Source organism: Bufo bufo, chromosome 11 (assembly GCF_905171765.1).
Source record: "Bufo bufo chromosome 11, aBufBuf1.1, whole genome shotgun sequence".
Taxonomy (NCBI): Eukaryota; Metazoa; Chordata; class Amphibia; order Anura; family Bufonidae; genus Bufo; species Bufo bufo.
In genome coordinates, this window is record NC_053399.1 from 45102661 (window position 1) to 45124100 (window position 21440).

The window sequence follows — 21440 nt, forward strand, 5'->3', positions numbered from 1 at the left end:
ATAATTCCCCCCACACTTTTTTTTATCAAGTCCCTCTTGAATCTTGAAGATCCAGTGGGGCTGATGGCTGTACTATACTTTTCAATGCTTTTGCATTGCTAAGTATAATACCATCAGTTTTACACTGATAGATGGCAACACTGGACGCCTTTGCAAGGCGCCCGGTTGCCATGGCAACCGTCGGGCCGCTGCCATCGCAGCGCGGCAGTCCGATGGTTGAGAGAGGGAGCCCCCTCCCTCTGTTAACGCTTTGGATGCTGCTGCAGCGGCATCTAAGGGGTTATAGCAGAGTGTCTGCATACAGCTGACACTCGCTGATGGCGGCCGGCTCAGGAACGGAGCCGCCTCCATCACCTACAGCAGGGGGAACGCACAAGGGGGCAAGAATGAGGCAGGGGACAGGAATGGGGACAGGGGACATGGATGGGTGCAGGCGTGCACAGTTGCCGGCACATACATAGTGCACGGCTGGCAAAGATGGAGGCAGGGCGCACAGATCCGGGCAGGGGGCTCACATATTGGGGGCACAGATTAGGGGGACGGAGCATATACACTGCGTGCAGAATTAGTAGGCAAATGAGTATTTTGACCACATCATCCTCTTTATGCATGTTGTCTTACTCCAAGCTGTATAGGCTCGAAAGCCTACTACCAATTAAGCATATTAGGTGATGTGCATCTCTGTAATGAGAAGGGGTGTGGTCTAATGACATCAACACCCTATATTAGGTGTGCATAATTATTAGGCAACTTCCTTTCCTTTGGCAAAATGGGTCAAAAGAAGGACTTGACAGGCTCAGAAAAGTCAAAAATAGTGAGATATCTTGCAGAGGGATGCAGCACTCTTAAAATTGCAAAGCTTCTGAAGCGTGATCATCGAACAATCAAGCGTTTCATTCAAAATAGTCAACAGGGTCGCAAGAAGCGTGTGGAAAAACCAAGGAGCAAAATAACTGCCCATGAACTGAGAAAAGTCAAGCGTGCAGCTGCCAAGATGCCACTTGCCACCAGTTTGGCCATATTTCAGAGCTGCAACATCACTGGAGTGCCCAAAAGCACAAGGTGTGCAATACTCAGAGACATGGCCAAGGTAAGAAAGGCTGAAAGACGACCACCACTGAACAAGACACACAAGCTGAAACGTCAAGACTGGGCCAAGAAATTTCTCAAGACTGATTTTTCTAAGGTTTTATGGACTGATGAAATGAGAGTGAGTCTTGATGGGCCAGATGGATGGGCCCGTGGCTGGATTGGTAAAGGGCAGAGAGCTCCAGTCCGACTCAGACGCCAGCAAGGTGGAGGTGGAGTACTGGTTTGGGCTGGTATCATCAAAGATGAGCTTGTGGGGCCTTTTCGGGTTGAGAATGGAGTCAAGCTCAACTCCCAGTCCTACTGCCAGTTTCTGGAAGACACCTTCTTCAAGCAGTGGTACAGGAAGAAGTCTGCATCCTTCAAGAAAAACATGATTTTCATGCAGGACAATGCTCCATCACACGCGTCCAAGTACTCCACAGCGTGGCTGGCAAGAAAGGGTATAAAAGAAGAAAATCTAATGACATGGCCACCTTGTTCACCTGATCTGAACCCCATTGAGAACCTGTGGTCCATCATCAAATGTGAGATTTACAAGGAGGGAAAACAGTACACCTCTCTGAACAGTGTCTGGGAGGCTGTGGTTGCTGCTGCACGCAATGTTGACGGTGAACAGATCAAAACACTGACAGAATCCATGGATGGCAGGCTTTTAAGTATCCTTGCAAAGAAATGTGGCTATATTGGTCACTGATTTGTTTTTGTTTTGTTTTTGAATGTCAGAAATGTATATTTGTGAATGTTGAGATGTTATATTGGTTTCACTGGTAAAAATAAATAATTGAAATGGGTATATATTTGTTTTTTGTTAAGTTGCCTAATAATTATGCACAGTAATAATCACCTGCACACACAGATATCCCCCTAAAATAGCTAAAACTAAAAACAAACTAAAAACTACTTCCAAAAATATTCAGCTTTGATATTAATGAGTTTTTTGGATTCATTGAGAACATGGTTGTTGTTCAATAATAAAATTAATCCTCAAAAATACAACTTGCCTAATAATTCTGCACTCCCTGTAGTGCCTGATTTCAGATTAGAGCCTGAAACCTGTACTTTAACACTGCCACGATCGTTTGGTTAGTCTGCACAGACTAACCAATCGGAACGATTGCCGGCAAGGGACCACTCTGATTGGTCCCTTGCCGGCATTACTGGACTATATGCTGTCCGTGACAGCAGCAGTGCAGGGGCAAAAGCTTTAATCCAAGCGATTTGTAGCGCTTGGATTAACCCCTTAAGGACCCATGACGTACATGTACATCATTTCTTTGCGGGACTTAAAGAGCCGTGACGTACATGTACTTCATGGGGATCGGGCGGGTGCAGGAGCTGCACCCGCCCCGATCCGCGGCAGGGGTTCGGCAGTCACTGTTAGCCGGATCCCTGCTGCATGCGCCAACATCGGTGAAATCACTGATGCCGGCGCATTAACCCTTCATGTGCAGCGGTCAGCGCTGACCGCGGTACGTGCGATGTCGGGCGGGGATCGGAGCTGCCATCCGGTCCCCATGCTGCTGTGACGGGGACCCGATGGCATGGAAGGCAGCCCGATGCCTTCCTTAGGCATTGGGGCTGCCTTCCGGTGGAGAGCCTGTGAGATCCAGCCCCCTGGATCTCACAGGCAGGAAGCTGTATGAGTAATGCACACTGTATTACTCATACAGCCAATGCATTCCAATACAGAAGTATTGGAATGCATTGTAAAGGGGATCAAACCCCCAAAAGTAAATGCGGTAAAAATAAAGTGGAAAAAATAAAGTCCCCCGCCTTCAAAAAAAAAGTCACTTCCCCAAATAAAGTAAAAACATTTTTGTAAAAAAATAAGAAAAAAAAAAAAAAAGTAGACATATTAGGTATCGCCGCGTCCGTATTGACTGGCTCTATAGACATATCACATGACCTAACCACTCAGGTGAATACCGTAAAAAAAAAACTGTGTTAAAAAAGCAATTTTTTTGTCACCTTAGATCACAAAAAGTGTAATAGCAAGCGATCAAAAAGTCATACGCACCCCAAAATAGTGCCAATCAAAATGAGCCTGACAGTCGCCCAAAAAATAAATAAAACTACGGCTTTCAGAATGTGGAGACACTAAAAAAATCATTTTTTTCCCAAAATGCTTTATGTAAGACTGAAACAAACAAAAAAGTAGTCCTATCTGGTATTGTCGCATCCGTGACAACCTGCTCTATAAAAATACCACATAATCTAACCTGTCAGATGAATGTTGTAAATGACAAAAAAAATAAAAACTGTGACAAAACAGCTATTTCTTGTTACCTTGCCTCACAAAAAGTGTAATATAGAGCAACCAAAAATCATATGTTCCCTAAAATAGTACCAACAAAACTGCCACTTTATCCCTTTTTTGGAGTTTCTACTCTAGGGTGGTATCAGGGAGGCTTCAAATGGGACATGGTTTTAAAAAAACAGTCCAGCAAAATCTGCCTTCAAAAACCATATGGCATTCCTTTCCTTCTGCGCCCGTACAGTAGTTTACGACCACATATGGGGTGTTTCTGTAAACTACAGAATCGGGGCCATAAATATTGAGTTTTGTTTGACTGTTTACACAAAGTGACTTCAGACCTGAACTGGTCCTGAAAAAATTGGTTTTGGAAATTTTCAGAAAAATTTCAAGATTTGCTTCTTAACTTCTAAGCCTTCTAACATCCCCAAAAAATAAAATAGCATTCACAAAATGATCCAAACATGAAGTAGACATATGGGGAATGTAAAAGTAATAACTATTTTTGGAGGTATTACTATCTATTATAAAAGTAGAGAAATAAAAATTTGCTAATTTTTCCAAATTTATGATAAATTTTGAATTTTTTTATAAATATATATATTTTTTTTTTTACTCAATTTGTTTTATCGTCACGTATTGTACTTCATGGCAATCTCAGAATGGCCTGGATAAGTAAAAGCGTTTTAAAGTTATCACCACATCAAGTGACACATGTCAGATTTGTGAAAAATGGCAGGGTTCTGAAGGGGTTCAAGAGCTGCCATAACGTTTATATACGTGCTATCTGAACAGGGTATGTGCAGATAGGACGTATATAGCCGTATGGCAGTCATGAAGGGGTTAAATAGGTACTATTATAGTGCATTGTGTAATAATGCTACCTAACACTACGCACTACTATTAATGTCTTTGTTTTTAGAAGCACTACTGTAAAAATCATTAGATAAATAGTATAGTATAATATAAGGTATTTCTATAATTGCAGAAAACAGTTGTGCCAGAACCGATGCCGTTTTCACTCCGTTTCCTGGATCTAAGAGCCATATAAAAGGTGCTTTACTTTTTTCATCAATTATGGTTGTTCATGTCCTCAGAATCGGTGTTACTTTATCTGATTTCACAAGGCAGGAGCATGAGCGCCCACTTTTATGTTATATTACTGCCTCAGTGCGTGGACCTCCTGCTGTTCTGCTGGATCTTAAAACTATAGCATGCTCATGGATACACTGGATTCATGACTATATGTCCTGTGTATCATTTCAGGTCTCCTAGTAACTGAAAAGCACAAGATGCTACTAGTTGTGAGGACCTGTAGCAGCATATTAAAGGGGTATTCCAAGATTTTAATATTGATGCCCTCCCTACACTGGCGGTGGTCTGACACCCCACTCCCCGGCTGATCAGCTATTCATGAGTAGTCCAGGCGTGGACTACACGGCTCCATACAGTGTGTAGTGGACAGAACTGGGTACTGTGAATACGCTGCGGTAACAAGCTCTGTCCACTACACAATGGACAGAACTGTGTATATCTGGCGGCATCTTCCAGCGCTACTTATGAACAGCTGATTGGCAGGGATGTGAGGTGTTGGACCACCGCCAATCTGATATTGATGGCCAATTCTGAGGATATTAAGAAGTCTTGACTGCCACTTTAAATACACTATATACAAGGGAACAAAAAGTGTTTCTGTATTACATGTTCTTTCCATATGATGGCTTCCATTCAGAAGTTTCAACCGTCTGCAGGATCCATTAGATGTCGGATACCAATGGCACCCGACGGACGCCATTAACTCACAAGGGATCTGTTGGGGGGCTTTAGTGGTGTCCACTGTCTTGAGTGGAAGAATACTGCTGCGTTCACCAGTATTCCCTCCAAATGGGAACACAGTCCTAATTGTAGAATTTGATCAATGATTGTTTTTTAGAAACAGTTTTGATCAAAAGTTTAAGACCACTTGAAAAATGGCAAAAAATCATATTTTACATTGTTGGATCTTAACAAGGTTTCAAGTAGAGCTTCAGCATGCAACAAGAAGAAATGGGAGTGAGACAAAACATTTTTTGAGCATTCAATTAATTGAAAATAACGATTAAACTGAAACAGGCTGTTTTTCAGCTAATCCAAATTTTAGGACCACATGCCTTTAAAAGGCCAAATCTGTGCAAAGATGTGGATTCATTGTCATTTTCTGTCAGGTAGTCACACGTTGTGATGGCAAAGGCAAAAAAACTCTCCCTCTTTGAACGTGGTCGGGTTGTTGAACTGCATAAGCAGGGTCTTTCACAGCGCGCCATCGCTGCTGAGGTGGGATGCAGTAAGACAGTCATTTGGAATTTCTTAAATGATCCTGAGGCTTATGGTACAAAAAAAGTCAAGTGGAAGACCCAAATAAATTTCATCAGCACTGAGCCGGAGGATCTAATTGGCTGTCCGTCAAGACACTGGACGATCCTCGACCCAAATTAAGGCCCTTACTGGTGCTGACTGCAGCCCCATAACCATCAGACGGCATCTAAGACTGAAGGGCTTCAAAAACAAAAAAACGTCTTCAAAGACCTCGTCTCCTTGAACGCCACAGAACTGCTCGTTTGGACTTTGCAAGAGAGCACCAAACATGGGACATTCAAAGGTGAAAGAAAGTTTTATTCTCTGATGAGAAAAAATGTAACCTCCTGATGGTTTCCAACGTTACTGGCATGACAAGCAGATCCCACCTGAGATGTTTTCTACGCGCCACAGTGGAGGGGGCGCCATAATGGTCTGGGGTGCTTTTTCCTTCAGTGGAACAATGGAGCTTCAGGAAGTGCAGGGGCGTCAAACGGCCGCTGGCTATGTCCAGATGTTGCAGAGATCATTCCTCATGACTGAGGGCCCTCGTCTGTGTGGTAACGACTGGGTTTTTCAACAGGACGACGCTACAGTACACAATGCCCGCAGGACAAGGGACTTCTTCCAGGAGAATAACATCACTCTTTTGGCTCATCCTGCGTGTTCCCCTGATCTAAATCCAATTGAGAACCTTTGGGGATGGATGGCAAGGGAAGTTTACAAAAATGGACAACAGTTCCAGACAGTAGATGGCCTTCATGCGGCCGTCTTCACCACTTGGAGAAATGTTCCCACTCACCTCATGGAAACGCTTGCATCAAGCATGCCGAAACCAATTTTTGAAGTGATAAACAATAACAGCGGAGCTACTCATTACTGAGTTCATGTTTGGAAGTTGGATTTCTGTTTTGGGGGGGGTTTAGTTTTTTTTGGAGGTGTGGTCCTAAACTTTTGATCAGCTGAAAAACAGCCTGTTTCAGTTTATTTGTTGTTTTCATTAAATTGAATGCTCAAAAAATGTTTGGTCTCACTCCCATTTCTTCTTGTTGCATGTTGAAGCTCTACTTGGAACCTTGTTAACATCCAGCCATGCTAAATATGATTTTTTGCCATTTTTCAAGTCGTCTTAAACTTTTGATCAGGACTGTATATTTGTATGGGTTAGACAATGATTAAGTGTTTATCTGGTTTGATAAAAGTACAGGTAACACATACTACTTGTGGGGGAGGCTTATCAATCTATTTACGGCATTAAAAAGTCACAAATTATAACTTTTTGAGCTTTAAATTGTTAAATCTGGTAAGCCGTGATAGGATCCTCCCTCCCGAAAAAAAAGGTGAGAAAAGGGGGCCTATTGTCGCCCGCCAGATTTACTACAACTTGTGCCAGAAATTGTCGTAAGTTGTAATTCAAGTTTATGCCAGCTGCTATCTGGCATAGATTTAAAGGGGTTCTACATTTTCATTATTTTATGTTCCATTCACTCTCCTCAGCCATGCCCTGCTACTTACCAATTTACTTGCCTTGCCAATCTTATCTCTGGCCGCCGATTCAGATAGCGGGCACGTGGCCTTCCTCATCCAGGAAGCATTTCTCGTGCTGAGGTCGCAACTAGTTATCCCATCATGGCAGTGGATAGAAGTCGTGACTAGAGATGAGCGAACTTCTGTTTTAAGTTCGGCATCTAAAGTTCGGCTTCCGGTTAGCGGAGGATCCCGATATGGATTCCGAATTCCGTTGTGGTCCGTGCTAGCGGAATCAATCATGGCCATTATTGCTTCCGCTACCACGGACCAGAACGGAATTCGGAATCCATATCGGGATCCTCCGCTAACCGGAAGCCGAACTTTAGACGCCGAACTTAAAACAGAAGTTCGCTCATCTCTAGTCGTGACAAGCAGTGGGAGGGCCGGACTTCAGCATGAATAGTGCCAAGCGCGCATAGGACGCTTCTGCGCTTGCGCTGCTTCTTCCCCTACTCTGGTCCCAGAAGCAGGGGTGGGCGGAGTCCACTTTCTCTGAATCTGTGTGGGAGGAAAGAGGAAGAAACAGCCCAGTTCATAGGCCTTTTTCCATCCACTCCCCTTATTTTTTTTAGAATTGTAGAAACAATGATTGGTAGATGGTAATGGAAATACGTTTTCATGTATGATGTGGGTGTAATGTTTCTATGTCCTATTTTAGTCTCCAGGGTTGTGAATGCTTATGGACCTCAGACTAGAGCTGATGGTTCCTCTTCCAGCTCAAGGGCACATTCTCTCCCACACGAGTGCGGGAACCAGGCTGTGGAGGAGAGGCTCCAAAATATTGAATATCACCTACAGCTAAACCCAGGTGACAACTTAAATTTTATTCATATTCCCATTATTGTTGTGTTCTCAATTGCCCCAATCTGTCAATAAGGTGTTAATATAGGACGGGCTTAAGTTTTTATTTTTTTTCAGGGCTTTACTTAAAGGCCCCTTTCAGACGAGCGAGTTCCACCGCATTGGACTCGCAGCGTGAGTATGCAGCAGGTCCCGACGTGACCTCGCAGCATAGCATTATATTGATTTGTGATGCTGTGTAACCCCTACAGTTCTGGAATGTATTGTATAACACTGACATAATGCTGACACAATCGAATTAAAAGTGATCATGTAAATGTGGTATCGCCGAAATCCTACTCATCCAGAGAGTGAAGGTAACAGGTGAATGCTACCGCATACAGAACCAAACCCATAAAACTCTGGCAGAAATGCTTTTTTCTTTTTCAATTCCTCCCCATTTGGAATTTATTTCCAGCTTCCCACTACATTGTATGTAATATTAAATGGTGCCATGAGAAAGTACAAATTGATGCGCAAAACACAAGCCCTCCTACAGCTATGTGAAGGGGAAAAAGAACTAAAACACAAAAATGAAAAATTGCCATGGCAGAAAGGGGTTAATTTTGGTCCAATGTAAGTTATGTTTTATGATTCCACACCTCTGGTTGTTATATTTCTCTGATTGGGGTGAGGTTTAGACTAAAGCTTTTTTGGACGTATATTGTCCACTGATATTTTCAGCATTAGCATTTTTAGTTTTCTAGAACTGAGGTTTAATTCCACCCTTAATCTGTTTTGGGTGCTTTGTTTAAGTCTGATACAGTTTATTTGTGTTTATTACAGGAGGACCTGTGCCAAAAGACATTTATCAGAGAATTAAAAAGTTAGAAGACCGAATCTTGGAATTAGAAGGAATTTCCCCTGAGTATTTTCAGTCCATGGTGAGTACCTTTACAGGGGTTATCCCAGGATTAATGTAAAACATGAAAATCAGACATCACATAGTACATTAAAATCTCTTGGTAACAAAGCTAGAACCAGCCCTGTACCTCACATGGATCCAGAGATCTCCTCATTCATTGTGCCAATTGTCCTGCCAGTAGGGCTGCAGTAAACGATTATTTTAGAAATAGAGTATTCTATTGATTATTTTTTACGATTAATCGCGTAATCTAAGAAGAAAAAATGAATTAATACAGTTCCCCCAGTGTCATCGGCTCCTCCGCTCCCCCCCAGTGTCATCGGCTCCTCCGTTCCCCCCCAGTGTCATCGGCTCCTCCGTTCCCCCCTAGTGTCATCGGCTCCTCCGTTCCCCCCCAGTGTCATCGGCTCCTCCGTCCCCCCCCAGTGTCATCGGCTCCTCCGTTCCCCCCCAGTGTCATCGGCCCCTCCGTTCCCCCCCAGTGTCATCGGCTCCTCCGTTCCCCCCCAGTGTCATCGGCTCCTCCGTTCCCCCCCAGTGTCATCGGCTCCTCCGTTCCCCCCCAGTGTCATCGGCTCCTCCGTTCCCCCCCAGTGTCATCGGCTCCTCCGTTCCCCCCCAGTGTCATCGGCTCCTCCGTTCCCCCCCCCCCCAGTGTCATCAGCTCCTCCGTTCCCCCCCCCCAGTGTCATCGGCTCCTCCGTTCCCCCCCCCAGTGTCATCGGCTCCTCCGTTCCCCCCCCAGTGCCACCGGCTCCTCCGTTCCCCCCCCAGTGCCACCGGCTCCTCCGTTCCCCCCCCAGTGCCACCGGCTCCTCCGTTCCCCCCCCAGTGCCACCGGCTCCTCCGTTCCCCCCCAGTGCCACCGGCTCCTCCGTTCCCCCGAAATAATTTAAAGGGTCTTCTGGTGAATGAGATTGGACGAGACAGCACCGTGGGTATATGCCTAGCTGCTAATACCGTAGGAAGCTGACATTAGAAAGGTGGACTATACCCTCTCATAGAGTCCATAGGAGGCAGACAGGTTTCATCTGTGGCAGACGAGCCTTCACTATGGGTCTCCATGTTAGTAACACCTCCTGCCGGCTCGTACTTCGGTACCTCGCCAGTGCTATGTCCCCCAATGCATCGAATCAGAAAGGAATTTTACAGTAAGAACAAAAATCCAGTTCTTTGTAAAATGAAATTTCTAACATATCGCTCCAATATATATTCTTTACAAGATTTCTGCTTCCTGTCAGTTTTTGGAAACATTATTTCTTACATTTAGTGGCTAACTCAGCTGCCAGAAGTGTTCATAGCAAAACCTCTGATATACCATAACAAGCATTTACAGTGCCAGCAGCTTTCAGGACAGTCTCTTTTGTGTGTATTGCAGTACAGTGATTTTTAATTTGGAGGCGTCACACGTGGAGCAAGCTTCCAATTTTATATCCTGTAAATCTACTAATTGTCCGTACATTGCGTCTACTTGGATCTGTGATGATGGCAATGGACAGCTCATTTGTGTTTTCCGCAGCTGTACAGAAGACAACTCCAACAGAAAAATTATAATTTGAGAATACAATTTTGCCAGGTGCCCCAAAACCCTGCTTCTCTTCCTACAGCTAAATGATACAGTTCTGGCTGCCTACAGCCACCACTAGAGGGAGCTTTAGACAGCACTGCATACAGTTTTTTAATAACAAGTTGAATGTATGAAATGTCTGCAGCAAACTTATTCCCTGAGTAGGCACTGTACAGAGCTCTGACCGTTATAAATATAGTAAATCACTTAAACGTGTACTCCATGGCCATCTAGGATTCATATTGTCTATTGTTTAATTATTTTGTCTAATGCAAAGCTACCTTTGGCCTTCATAGAGGTTAAAGGAGTTGTGAAGGCCATATATATTGATGAGCTATCATCAGGATAGGTCATCAATATCAGATCGGCAGAGGTTCAACACCCGGCACCCCTGCCGATCAGCTGTTTGACGAGGAGGCGGTGCTCCATACAAGCTTGGATGGAGCGAGTACTTGTATTCCGAGACTAAGTGCAGTGTAATGAACAGAAAACGTTCATTCTTTAAACGGTCTCCTCTTCAAACATTATATATATATAATATATATATATATATATATATATATATATATATAATATATATATAATCTCCTTTAATGAGAGTAGAAGGAATATGTGAGTGTGGTACTGCAACTAGATTAATCAGATTAATTTTTTTCTACTTTTATAGAGCTTCTTTTAAGTATCTAATGTGAAGTACGTCAATAAGTAAAGATAAGAGGGCAAGCAGTCATCACACTGCGGTATTAAGATGAAAAAAAAAAGATAAATTAAGAAGAAAGCTGTGGTTTATCTTGGCTAATCCGGAGCAGTTTTATACACTGACGGCAGTTCCCCTTTAAAAGCATCAAAGTTGTTTTTTATCCCTAAAAGTGCAATGATTCCCAGTGTTAAATTGCCTGCACATTACTGTGTGCTGCTGGGACGTGATGTTTCATCTCCTGCTGCCGGCAGACAGCGACGATACGACTAGGAATTGTTAGTTGTAGCATGCTATTAGTTAGATTCCTATAATCATATACATACGAGCAAGCCTACAAATCGTGCAGTGGGATTCAGATTTATTCTAATGTGCTTTATTATTATTATTATTATTATTATTTTTTTGTAATTCTGTCCCCCTGAAGAGACTCTGTGCTTACACACCTCGTTTGTGCCATCTTTTCTGACTTTGAAATTAAACGTGCCTTCACAGCATATCAATACTAGACTGCCCTTGGACTTCCCACTATGTTGTCCTAAGTAGCATATCATTTTTTTTTAACTCCTGTAGAAATGTCCTATCCTTGTCTGCCAAACGGACCAGAATACGACATGTTCTATCTTTTTTGCGGAGGTCCCACGGAATGGACGTGCGGAATGCACGCAGCACACTTTGTTGGCTATCTTTGATATGAAATGGATCCCACATCCGATGCCAAAAAAGCGGATTGGATGCGGTCCAAACATATGGTCTTGTGCATGAGGCCTAACTCTGATGACCCTAAAAGGTTCATTTTTCTCTTTTTAGATTACTTTTGGATATATTAGCATAAAAAAAAATCTCAATTACATTTTTTCATACTGATGGTCATTAGTAAGCTATTTTTGTCTGTTTCGCTCGGTAAGAACCTGTCTGCCTGTAAAATATTCAACATGTCCTTTCCCTCATGACATGTCTGTCTGCTAGTATATAATTGCCTTCCACATAAAATATCAATTTTAGCCAAAAATGAATAAATGCAATATAAACAGAAATTGCCTCTGAAGGTGTACATAGCCTTTAAATCTCAAACACAAGGAGAGAGATGAAACGGTCGTTGGCACAAGAGACTGTGTTGGCACCCTAAAGGGGGTTCTCCTATTATGTATTCTTATGTCATATATTTTAAGGTTTTATGATATCCACTTTTACATATTTCATGGTTTTTTATTTGTCTTCTGTTGCAGGAGATGCCGAGTAAAAGAAGAAAATCACAAACTTCACAGGTACATATACTTATATAGAGGTAATAGTGTCCACGTATCATACAATAGAATGAATTAGCGCCTGATGGTGAATTAAAAGTCCCACTGGATGTGATCAGTAGCAGATTTGTATGTACGTTATATTACATTACAAATAGCACATGTGACTTAGATCCTTAGGCTCGGCACACATTAACATTTCGGGTTGGTTGGAATACATCCTGCAGACACAGAACACACAACGCCAGTGTGAATAGAGTGTCATGGGGCGAAATGCCATAAATAGGGTACTTTCACACTTGCGTTGTGAGCATCTGGCAGGCAGTTCCGTCGCTGGAACTGCCTGCCGGATCCGGAAATCTGTGTGCAAATAAATAGCATTTGTAGACGGATCCGGATCCGTCTAACAAATGCATTGAAACACCGGATCCGTCTCTCCGGTGTCATCCATAAAAACGGATCCGGTATTCATTTATTTCTGCATTTTTAAAGGTCCTGCGAATGCGCAGACTGGAAAAACGGATCTGTTTTGCCGGAAACACTTGGTTGCCAGATGCGGCATTAAATGCATTTGAATGGAAAATAATGTGGATCTGGCATTCCCGGCAAGTAGTTCGGAATTTTGGACGGAGAAAATACCGCCAGAGTGACTGAACTGAAGACATCCTGATGCATACTGAACGGATTGCTCTCCATTCAGAATGCATTAGGATAAAACTGATCATTTTTTTTCCGGTATTGAGCCCCTAGGATGGAACTCAATACCGGAAAATGAAAAACGCTAGTGTGAAAGTACCCTAATACATGCACAGAAAAAAAAAAATAATGAATAAAATAAAACAAATCTAATTAAAAATAGAGAAATATATATACTTGCGGTGATATATTGTTTCAATATGTTTGCTAGTAAAGGGGTTATACCACAGAAAGTATTTTTATGAATATTGGATCGTGGGGGGTCCGAGTGTTCATATTGGTCCACCGCTCCTTTAATTTCTATGGTAGTGCAGTCTACGCCAGCGCCATTGAAATGAATGGAGCAATGGACCGATATGCATACTACCACTGCCTTCGTGCTCTGGTTTGCTGGGGCTTTCTAGAGGTTGGGTCCCTGCGATTCGATATTTATCACTTATCCTGTGGATATGTAATAAATTCTTTGTGGGGTAACTGCCTTCTAAGATTACATGCCTAAAATATATATTTTGTTTTTAGAACTACTCACTGGTGGAGCTTGAGCAAAAAATCAATGCTCTCCGACAGTCCCTCTACAAAAAAGCAAAAGTTGAGTCGCTGGAGAAGATGTAGTAGAGTCATATGGACTTTGGTCTGGATATTGCTGTCCTTGCCCCCGGAGAATTTTGGTTCCTCCCATTTGTCTACTTTTTTTCTGTTGCTTCCATCATTCCACATTTCCAGTGACATTGGTCTCATCTTCAGAGTCATTGTAATGGGATGGAGGGAAAACTATCCAGATGAAGGCCAAAATAATCTTGTCATAGCTGTAGAAGACATGTCTAATGTAGACACTGAGCAAGGCACTGTTGTAAATAAGTATTTATATATGGACACTTAGTTTTTTTCTTGGTTTTTGTTACATGATGTTTCTGCTTGGGTCTTCACCGGATAGACAGAGTGAGACTCAGAGTGATGAACATTGTTTTTTTGGTTAAATATCCTTGAAGGGTTTTTCCATTTCTGGTAAATCTTCCTATCTCACTCATGCTCTTGTGTAGATGAGCTCCAAATACCCTTTTTCAGCATTTTTGGTGTTCTTGCATGGTCACTGTTGTCACCGCCACTGACCTGGATGTTTATAGCTTAAACTTCATGGTTCGTCTGTTTCCGGCGCTCGCTCAGTTATGGCTCCTCATAGCCAAGTTATCTTGGCAGTGTAAATCTGCCTCCTGCTCCTCTGCTGCAGAACTTTCTACCTGCCACCTGTACGTGACATCAATGATGATGCCCCGTATATTGCCTGGAACGGAAGACAGAATATAGATTCTAGGATGGCAAATAACAGGAAGTGCCAAAAACCCAACTAAGACTGCAGCGGCGATAAAGGAACAAACTGTGTTTCAGAAGGGTAAGTAATTTGTAAATCCTCCTCCTATCACAGGTTAAATTACCTCTAGTCCCGGAAAACCCCTTTAAGTTCCCAAGAGGTATCTTAAAGGCTATGTACACCTTTGGGGGCAATTTTGTTTTTATTATTGCATTCTCATTTTGAGCTAAAAATCTTTTTTTTTATTTGGTCTTTATTAAAAATTTAGAGCCCCTTTCTCTGTACATAGCTGAAATGCTCTACTAGCACAATCTGAATTTTCTCTCTGCTCTATCAGCCAGCTCATCTGATGGCTCCTTATCTCTGACCTTATAAACACTCATTATAGCTGAATTTTTGTCTTACTGATAAGAATGTGGCTTATAAAATAAATGTTTATGACCTTTTAGTCATTCAGAGATAAGGTTTATTAGATGCTGGACACAAGTAAAGTACGATTAAGCAGCTAGAAAAACAGTTAACCCTTTGTAACAGAATGGCTTAATATTTTTGATAAAGACCAATTGAAAAAACTTTTTGTAGGCCAAAATGTGTAAAATGCAATCATAAAGAAAATTGCCCCCGCAGGTGTACATAGCCATTAGGCATTTATGACCTGTCAAACAGAGTTCAGTGGGGCATGCAGGAACCCCAGTCCCCCCGATATAGGTTCCATTGTTACCCCTGGGACCCTCACCTATCTGGCGTTTATATGGGTTTTCCTTCCAGGAGAATTGTCTACAAAAAGGGGACACAGAATAGAGGACACATGGAGCATGGGACACTCATTCTTGTGACTTCCATTAACCTACCTTTGTCATGAATTCTGTGACTAGTAAATGAATGTTCCCAGTGAGAATACACATAAGTCAGCAAGCCAAATTTTAAGTGGAAAAAACATAGGTTTTACCAACATTTTCATTAGTAAATTTGGGGCATGTAAGCCCCACCCATAGACATGCTCCAAACCTTCCCAGTAACGCCCTCTGGTCAGGGCTTACTTAAGCCCCACCTATTTTTGGACCAAGAAATGTGAATTTGCCAGAATTGTCTCAGAAAATTGGGGACAATCAGACAACTTCAGGACTGGTGGAGCAGTTACATCTGCAAATGTGGGCATCTTCTGCATATATTATGTAAAAATCATGTGTTTTGTGTTAATGTAAGTTACCTACATTTATAACTCTAGACAATTGTATGATGGCGTTCGTTCTGTGTGCCAGTTTTCAGAAAATAAAATGTCACTTTGATAATTGGTAGTAATGATGTATTTTTGTAAAAAGTAACACACAGAATATGGGATTTAGTAGCAGAAAGCTGCTTATTTTTTCACTCGCATAATCAGTTACTCTAGTTGTCAGTCTGACAGGACATTCTGTCATATACCAATATAAAATAAATTTGTCTCAAGATTGTAAATACAGTATATCTGTAAAAGGAAATATGGGAAATTATATCCTGACGTGGATGGTTGTGAGTAATTCTGTTCTATGTTGCATGTACAAAAAAAAAAATTATATATATATATATATATATATATACTGCTCAAAAAATAAAGAAAGACAAAATAACACATCCTAGATCTGAATTAATTAAATATTCTTCTGAAATACTTTGTTCTTTACATAGTTGAATGTGCTGACAACAAAAATCACACAAAAATAAAAAAATGGAAATCAAATTTTTCAACCCATGGAGGGTCTGGATTTGGAGTCACACTCAAAATTAAAGTGGAAAAAACACACTACAGGCTGATCCAACTTTGAAGTAATGTCCTTAAAACAAGTCAAAAATGAGGCTCAGTAGTGTGTGTGGCCTCCACGTGCCTGTATGACCTCCCTACAACGCCTGTGCATGCTCCTGATGAGGTGGCGGACGGTTCTCCTGAGGGATCTCCTCCCAGACCTGGACTAAAGCATCTGCCAACTCCTGGACAGTCTGTGGTGCAACGTGATGTTGGTGGAAAGAGCGAGACATGATGTCCCAGATATGCTCAATTGGATTCAGGTCTGGGGAACGGGCGGGCCAGTCCATAGCATCAATGCCTTGTCTTGCAGGAAACTGCTGACACACTCCAGCACATGAGGTCTAGCATTGTCTTGCATTAGGAGGAACCCAGGGCCAAACCGCACCAGCATATGGTCTCACAAGGGGCTCTGAGGATCTCATCTCGGTACCTAATGGCAATCAGGCTACTCTGGTGAGCACATGGAGGGACTGTGCGGCCCTCCAAAGAAATGCCACCCCACACCATTAATGACCCAATGCCAAACCGGTCATGCTGGAGGATGTTGCAGGCAGCAGAAACGTTCTCCCACGGCATCTCCAGATTCTGTCACGTTCTGTCACATGTGCTCAGTGTGAACCTGCCTTTCATCTGTGAAGAGCACAGGGCGCCAGTGGCGAATTTGCCAATCTTGGTGTTCTTGGCAAATGCCAAACGTCCTGCACGGTGTTGGGCTGTAAGCACAACCCCCACCTGTGGACGTCGGGCCCTCATATCACCCTCATGGAGTCTGATTTCTGACCGTTTGAGCAGGACACATGCACATTCTGTGGCCTGCTGGAGGTCATTTTGCAGGGCTCCTGGCAGTGCTCCTCCTGTTCCTCCTTGCACAAAGGCGGAGGTGGTAGCGGTCCTGCTTGCTGGGTTGTTGCCCTCCTACGGCCTCCTTCACGTCTCCTGATGTACTGGCCTGTCTCCTGGTAGCGCCTCCATGCACTGGACACTACGCTGACAGAACAGCAAACCCTTCTTGCCACACCTCGCATTGATGTGCCATCCTGGATAAGCTGCACTATCTGAGCCACTTGTGTGGGTTGTAGACCTCCGTCTCATGAAAGCACCGCCAGCATTCAAAAGTGACCAAAACATCAGCCAGGAAGGATAGGGAACTGAGAAGTGGTCTGTGATCCCCCACCTGCAGAACCACTCCTTTATTGGGGGTTGTCTTGCTAATTGCCTATAATTTCCACCTGTTGTCTATCGCATTTGCACAAAAGCATGTGAAATTGATTGTCACCTCAGTGTTGCCTTCCTAAGTGGCTAGTTTGATTTCACAGAAGTGTGATTGACCTTGGAGTTACATTGTGTTGTTTAAGTGTTCCTTTATTTTTTTGAGCAGTGTGTATGTATATATATAATATATAATATATATCAGTACAGACCAAAAGTTTGGAACACCTCATTCAAAGAGTTTTCTTTATTTTCATGACTATGAAAACTTGTAGATTCACACTGAACGCATTAAAAACTGTGAATTAAACATGTGGAATTATATACCTAACAAACAAGTGTGAAACAACTGAAAATATGTCATATTCTAGGTTCTTCAAAGTAGCCACCTTTTGCTTTGATTACTGCTTTGCACACTCTTGGCATTCTCTTGATGAGCTTCAAGAGGTAGTCCCCTGAAATGGTCTTCACTTCACAGGTGTGCCATGTCAGGTTTAATAAGTGGGATTTCTTGCCTTATAAATGGGGTTGGGACCATCAGTTGCGTTGAGGAGAAGTCAGTTGGATACACAGCTTATAGTCCTACTGAATAGACTGTTAGAATTTGTATTATGGCAAGAAAAAAGCCGCTAAGTAAAGAAAAACGAGTGGCCATCATTACTTTAAAAAATGAAGGTCAGTCAGTCAGCCGAAAAATTGGGAAAACTTTGAAAGTAATAGCTATTTGACCATGAAGGAGAGTGATGGGGTGCTGCGCCAGATGACCTGGCCTCCACAGTCACCGGACCTGAACCCAATCGAGATGGTTTGGGGTGAGCTGGACCGCAGAGTGAAGGCAAAAGGGCCAACAAGTGCTAAGCATCTCCTGGAAACTCCTTCAAGACTGTTGGAAGGACCCATTTCAGGGGGACTACCTCTTGAAGCTCATCAAGAGAATGCCAAGAGTGTGCAAAGCAGTAATCAAAGCAAAAGGTTTGGCTACTTTGAAGAACCTAGAATATGAATATTTTCAGTTGTTTCACACTTGTTTGTTATGTATATAACTTCCAATGTGTCTAATTATAGTTTTGATGCTTTCATAGACATGAAAATAAAGAAAACTCTTTGAATGAGAAGGTGTGTCCAACTTTTGGTCTGTACTAATATATATATATATATACACACTCACCTAAAGAATTATTAGGAACACCATACTACTACGGTGTTGGACCCCCTTTTGCCTCAGAACTGCCTTAAGATGCTCTATTGGGTTGAGATCTGGAGACTGTGGGGGACATTTTAGTACAGTGAACTCATTGTCATGTTCAAGAAACCAATTTGAATGATTCGAGCTTTGTGACATGGTGCATTATCCTGCTGGAAGTAGCCATCAGAGGATGGATACATGTTCTCATTCTGTTTACGCAAATTCGGACTCTACCATTTGAAATGTCTCAACAGAAATCGAGACTCATCAGACCAGGCAACATTCTTTCCAGTCTTCAACAGTCCAATTATGGTGAGCTCGTGCAAATTGTAGCCTCTTTTTCCTATTTGTAGTGGAGATGAGTGGTACCCGGTGGGGTTTTCTGCTGTTTGTAGCCCATCCGCCTCAAGGTTGTGCGGTGTTGTGGCTTTACAAATGCTTTGCTGCATACCTCGGTTGTAACCTCGAATGGTTATTTCAGTCAACGTTGCTCTTCTATCAGCTTGAATCAGTCGGCCCATTCCTCCTCTGACCTCTAGCATCACAAGCCATTATTGCCACAGGGCTACGCATACTGGATGTTATTCCCCTTTTCTCACACCATTCTTTGTGAACCCTATAATGGTTGTGCGTGAAAATCCCAGTAACTGAGCAGATTGTGAAATACTCAGACCGGCCCGTCTGGCACCAACAACCATGCCACGCTCAAAATTGTTTTTAAATCACCTTTCTTTCCCATTCTGACATTCAGTTTGGAGTTCAGGAGATTGTCTTGACCAGGACCACCCCCTAAATGCATTGAAGCAACTGCATGTGATTGGTTGACTAGATAATTGCATTAATGAGAAATAGAACAGGTGATCCTAATAATTCTTTAGGTGTGTGTGTGTGTGTATATATATACTATATATATATATATATTATATATATATATATACTATATATATTTCAAAAATTGATATAAGCTAGATGAGCCAGGAAATTGGGATTTTCTTGGACAGTTTATTGACTAATATATAATACTGAATATAATATAAGCTGGTTTTCAAAGGTTTGTTTTGGTGGAGCTTTTGTATCACCCACAGACCTGAATCTTGGAGGTCGTGTACAACGCTTAATAATTTCACAGGAGAGGTCCTTGACCACCAGCGAAGTGCAACTGTATTAACAATTTCTGCAAAGCATAGACGTCATAGACACCGACACTGGAAAGAGGTTAACTTCAAGCTCCCACATACTGATGCAAAATCTGGTTTGAATGTACAGGTTTTAGGCCAGTTTACACTAGCGCTAAACTGTTTTGGTAGATGGTTCCGGTAGAGTAGCAGCTTGCCGGAGTTCATCTCATCCGGCATAACCAGAAACTGCCATATTACCGCCAGGCCCCATTGACTATAATGGGATACGGCGGGGATCTGTCCTGTTTTCGGCATCTGTGCCAAGACTTGGGCGGACAAATACCTCTGCAACCAGCATTTCTTTGTCTGATCAAATGCCACAAAAAGGCTGGATCCCGCTGGGGTCCTATTATAGTCATGGGCTCCAGCGACGAAAGGTATAATCCAACTATGCCAGATATGATGAACTTTGGAAGGCTGTTCCTCTACCAGAACAGACTGCTGGAACAGTTTTAGAGTTTGTGTGAAACTAACCTTATAAAACTCAAGCTTCGACTTAGGTGTGACCACTATCTCTTCCCACTGGTGTTTAAAAAAATAAATCCCTTCCACAGCTACCTTTTTAAAGGTTATGTAAACCTTGAGAGGCAAATCTTTTATGATTTGACTCAATTTTGACTAAAAAAAACAAACCTTTTTTTCTATTGGCCTTTATTAAAAATATTGAGCTCTTCTGTCTGTTTTTCTAGCTGTGTGAGTGGTACTTTCACTTTCACTTTGTGCCAGTCATCTAATAAACCTTATTTCTAAATCACTAAGAGGTCATAAACACTTATTTAAGCCACATTGTTATCCGTAAGATAAGAACTGAGCTATAATGAGTGTTTATAATGGCAAAGAGCAGAGATAAGGAGCCCGTCTGATTTGACGGAAAAAACAGAAAATCCAAAGGGTGCTACTAGAGCACCTCAGCTCTGTACAGTAAAAAGGACTCCATATTTTCATTAAAGACCAACTTTAAAAAAATATTTTTTAGCTCAAAATGAGTACAATGCAATAATTTTAAAAAAATTGCCCCCATAAGAGTACATAGCCTTTAATATTGCCGATCGTAACTTTGTGATGGTTTTATTCTTGGAGATGCAGTGGGTACAGTTGGTGCAACAGACTGGACCATTGTGACCTTATCCTCCTTGGATCTTGGAGTAAAAGTCTGAAAAGGGGATCCAAATAATTGGTAGCCAAGGACACTTCCTATTGACCAGCACATGAGCAGTGCTGACCAATCCAAAAGCAGGACTGGACAAACGGGAAATATTTTGGACTACCATTGCACAGTGCCATTTTGGACTACCATTGCAGTGCGCATAAGTCTTAGGAGCGGTGCGGCCATCTTGGATGAGGATCTCTTTAGGATTTCTAAATGGCTTTCAATTGTCAAGTCTCCCCAGATGTACTGCTTCCAAGTCTGTGAGCTGCTCATTTGGAAGAATCAAGCTTTTCTCCACATGTATCGACCACACAAATCAATTAGTGTTTACATACAGTCAAGCGACGTGGAGCAAAACAGATGGTATTGTTTTCTAAGAACTCCATGAAGCAGCATGCAGGAGCCGGCGGCTCGGGCCGCATTTACACTCTTTGAAACGTCAATATACTTTTGAAGAAATCCAATTTCTTTAGACTGTTTAGCACCGTGCTTTGCACATG

At 42.4% G+C, this 21440-nt stretch overlaps 1 protein-coding gene across 1 annotated transcript in view; it reads left to right on the forward strand.

The window, feature by feature from the left end:
- The window catches only part of LOC120982085 (MAP3K12 binding inhibitory protein 1), a 37533-nt gene extending 21554 nt beyond the window's left edge, over positions 1-15979 (forward strand). The window contains exons 6-10 of the mRNA XM_040412003.1: positions 4335-4400; positions 7869-8018; positions 8837-8934; positions 12409-12447; positions 13642-15979. Of these exons, the coding sequence (XP_040267937.1) occupies positions 4335-4400; positions 7869-8018; positions 8837-8934; positions 12409-12447; positions 13642-13734 (446 nt within the window). The 3' untranslated portion in view covers positions 13735-15979. The remainder of the gene's footprint in view (positions 1-4334; positions 4401-7868; positions 8019-8836; positions 8935-12408; positions 12448-13641) is intronic.
- The last annotated feature ends 5461 nt before the right edge of the window (positions 15980-21440 follow it).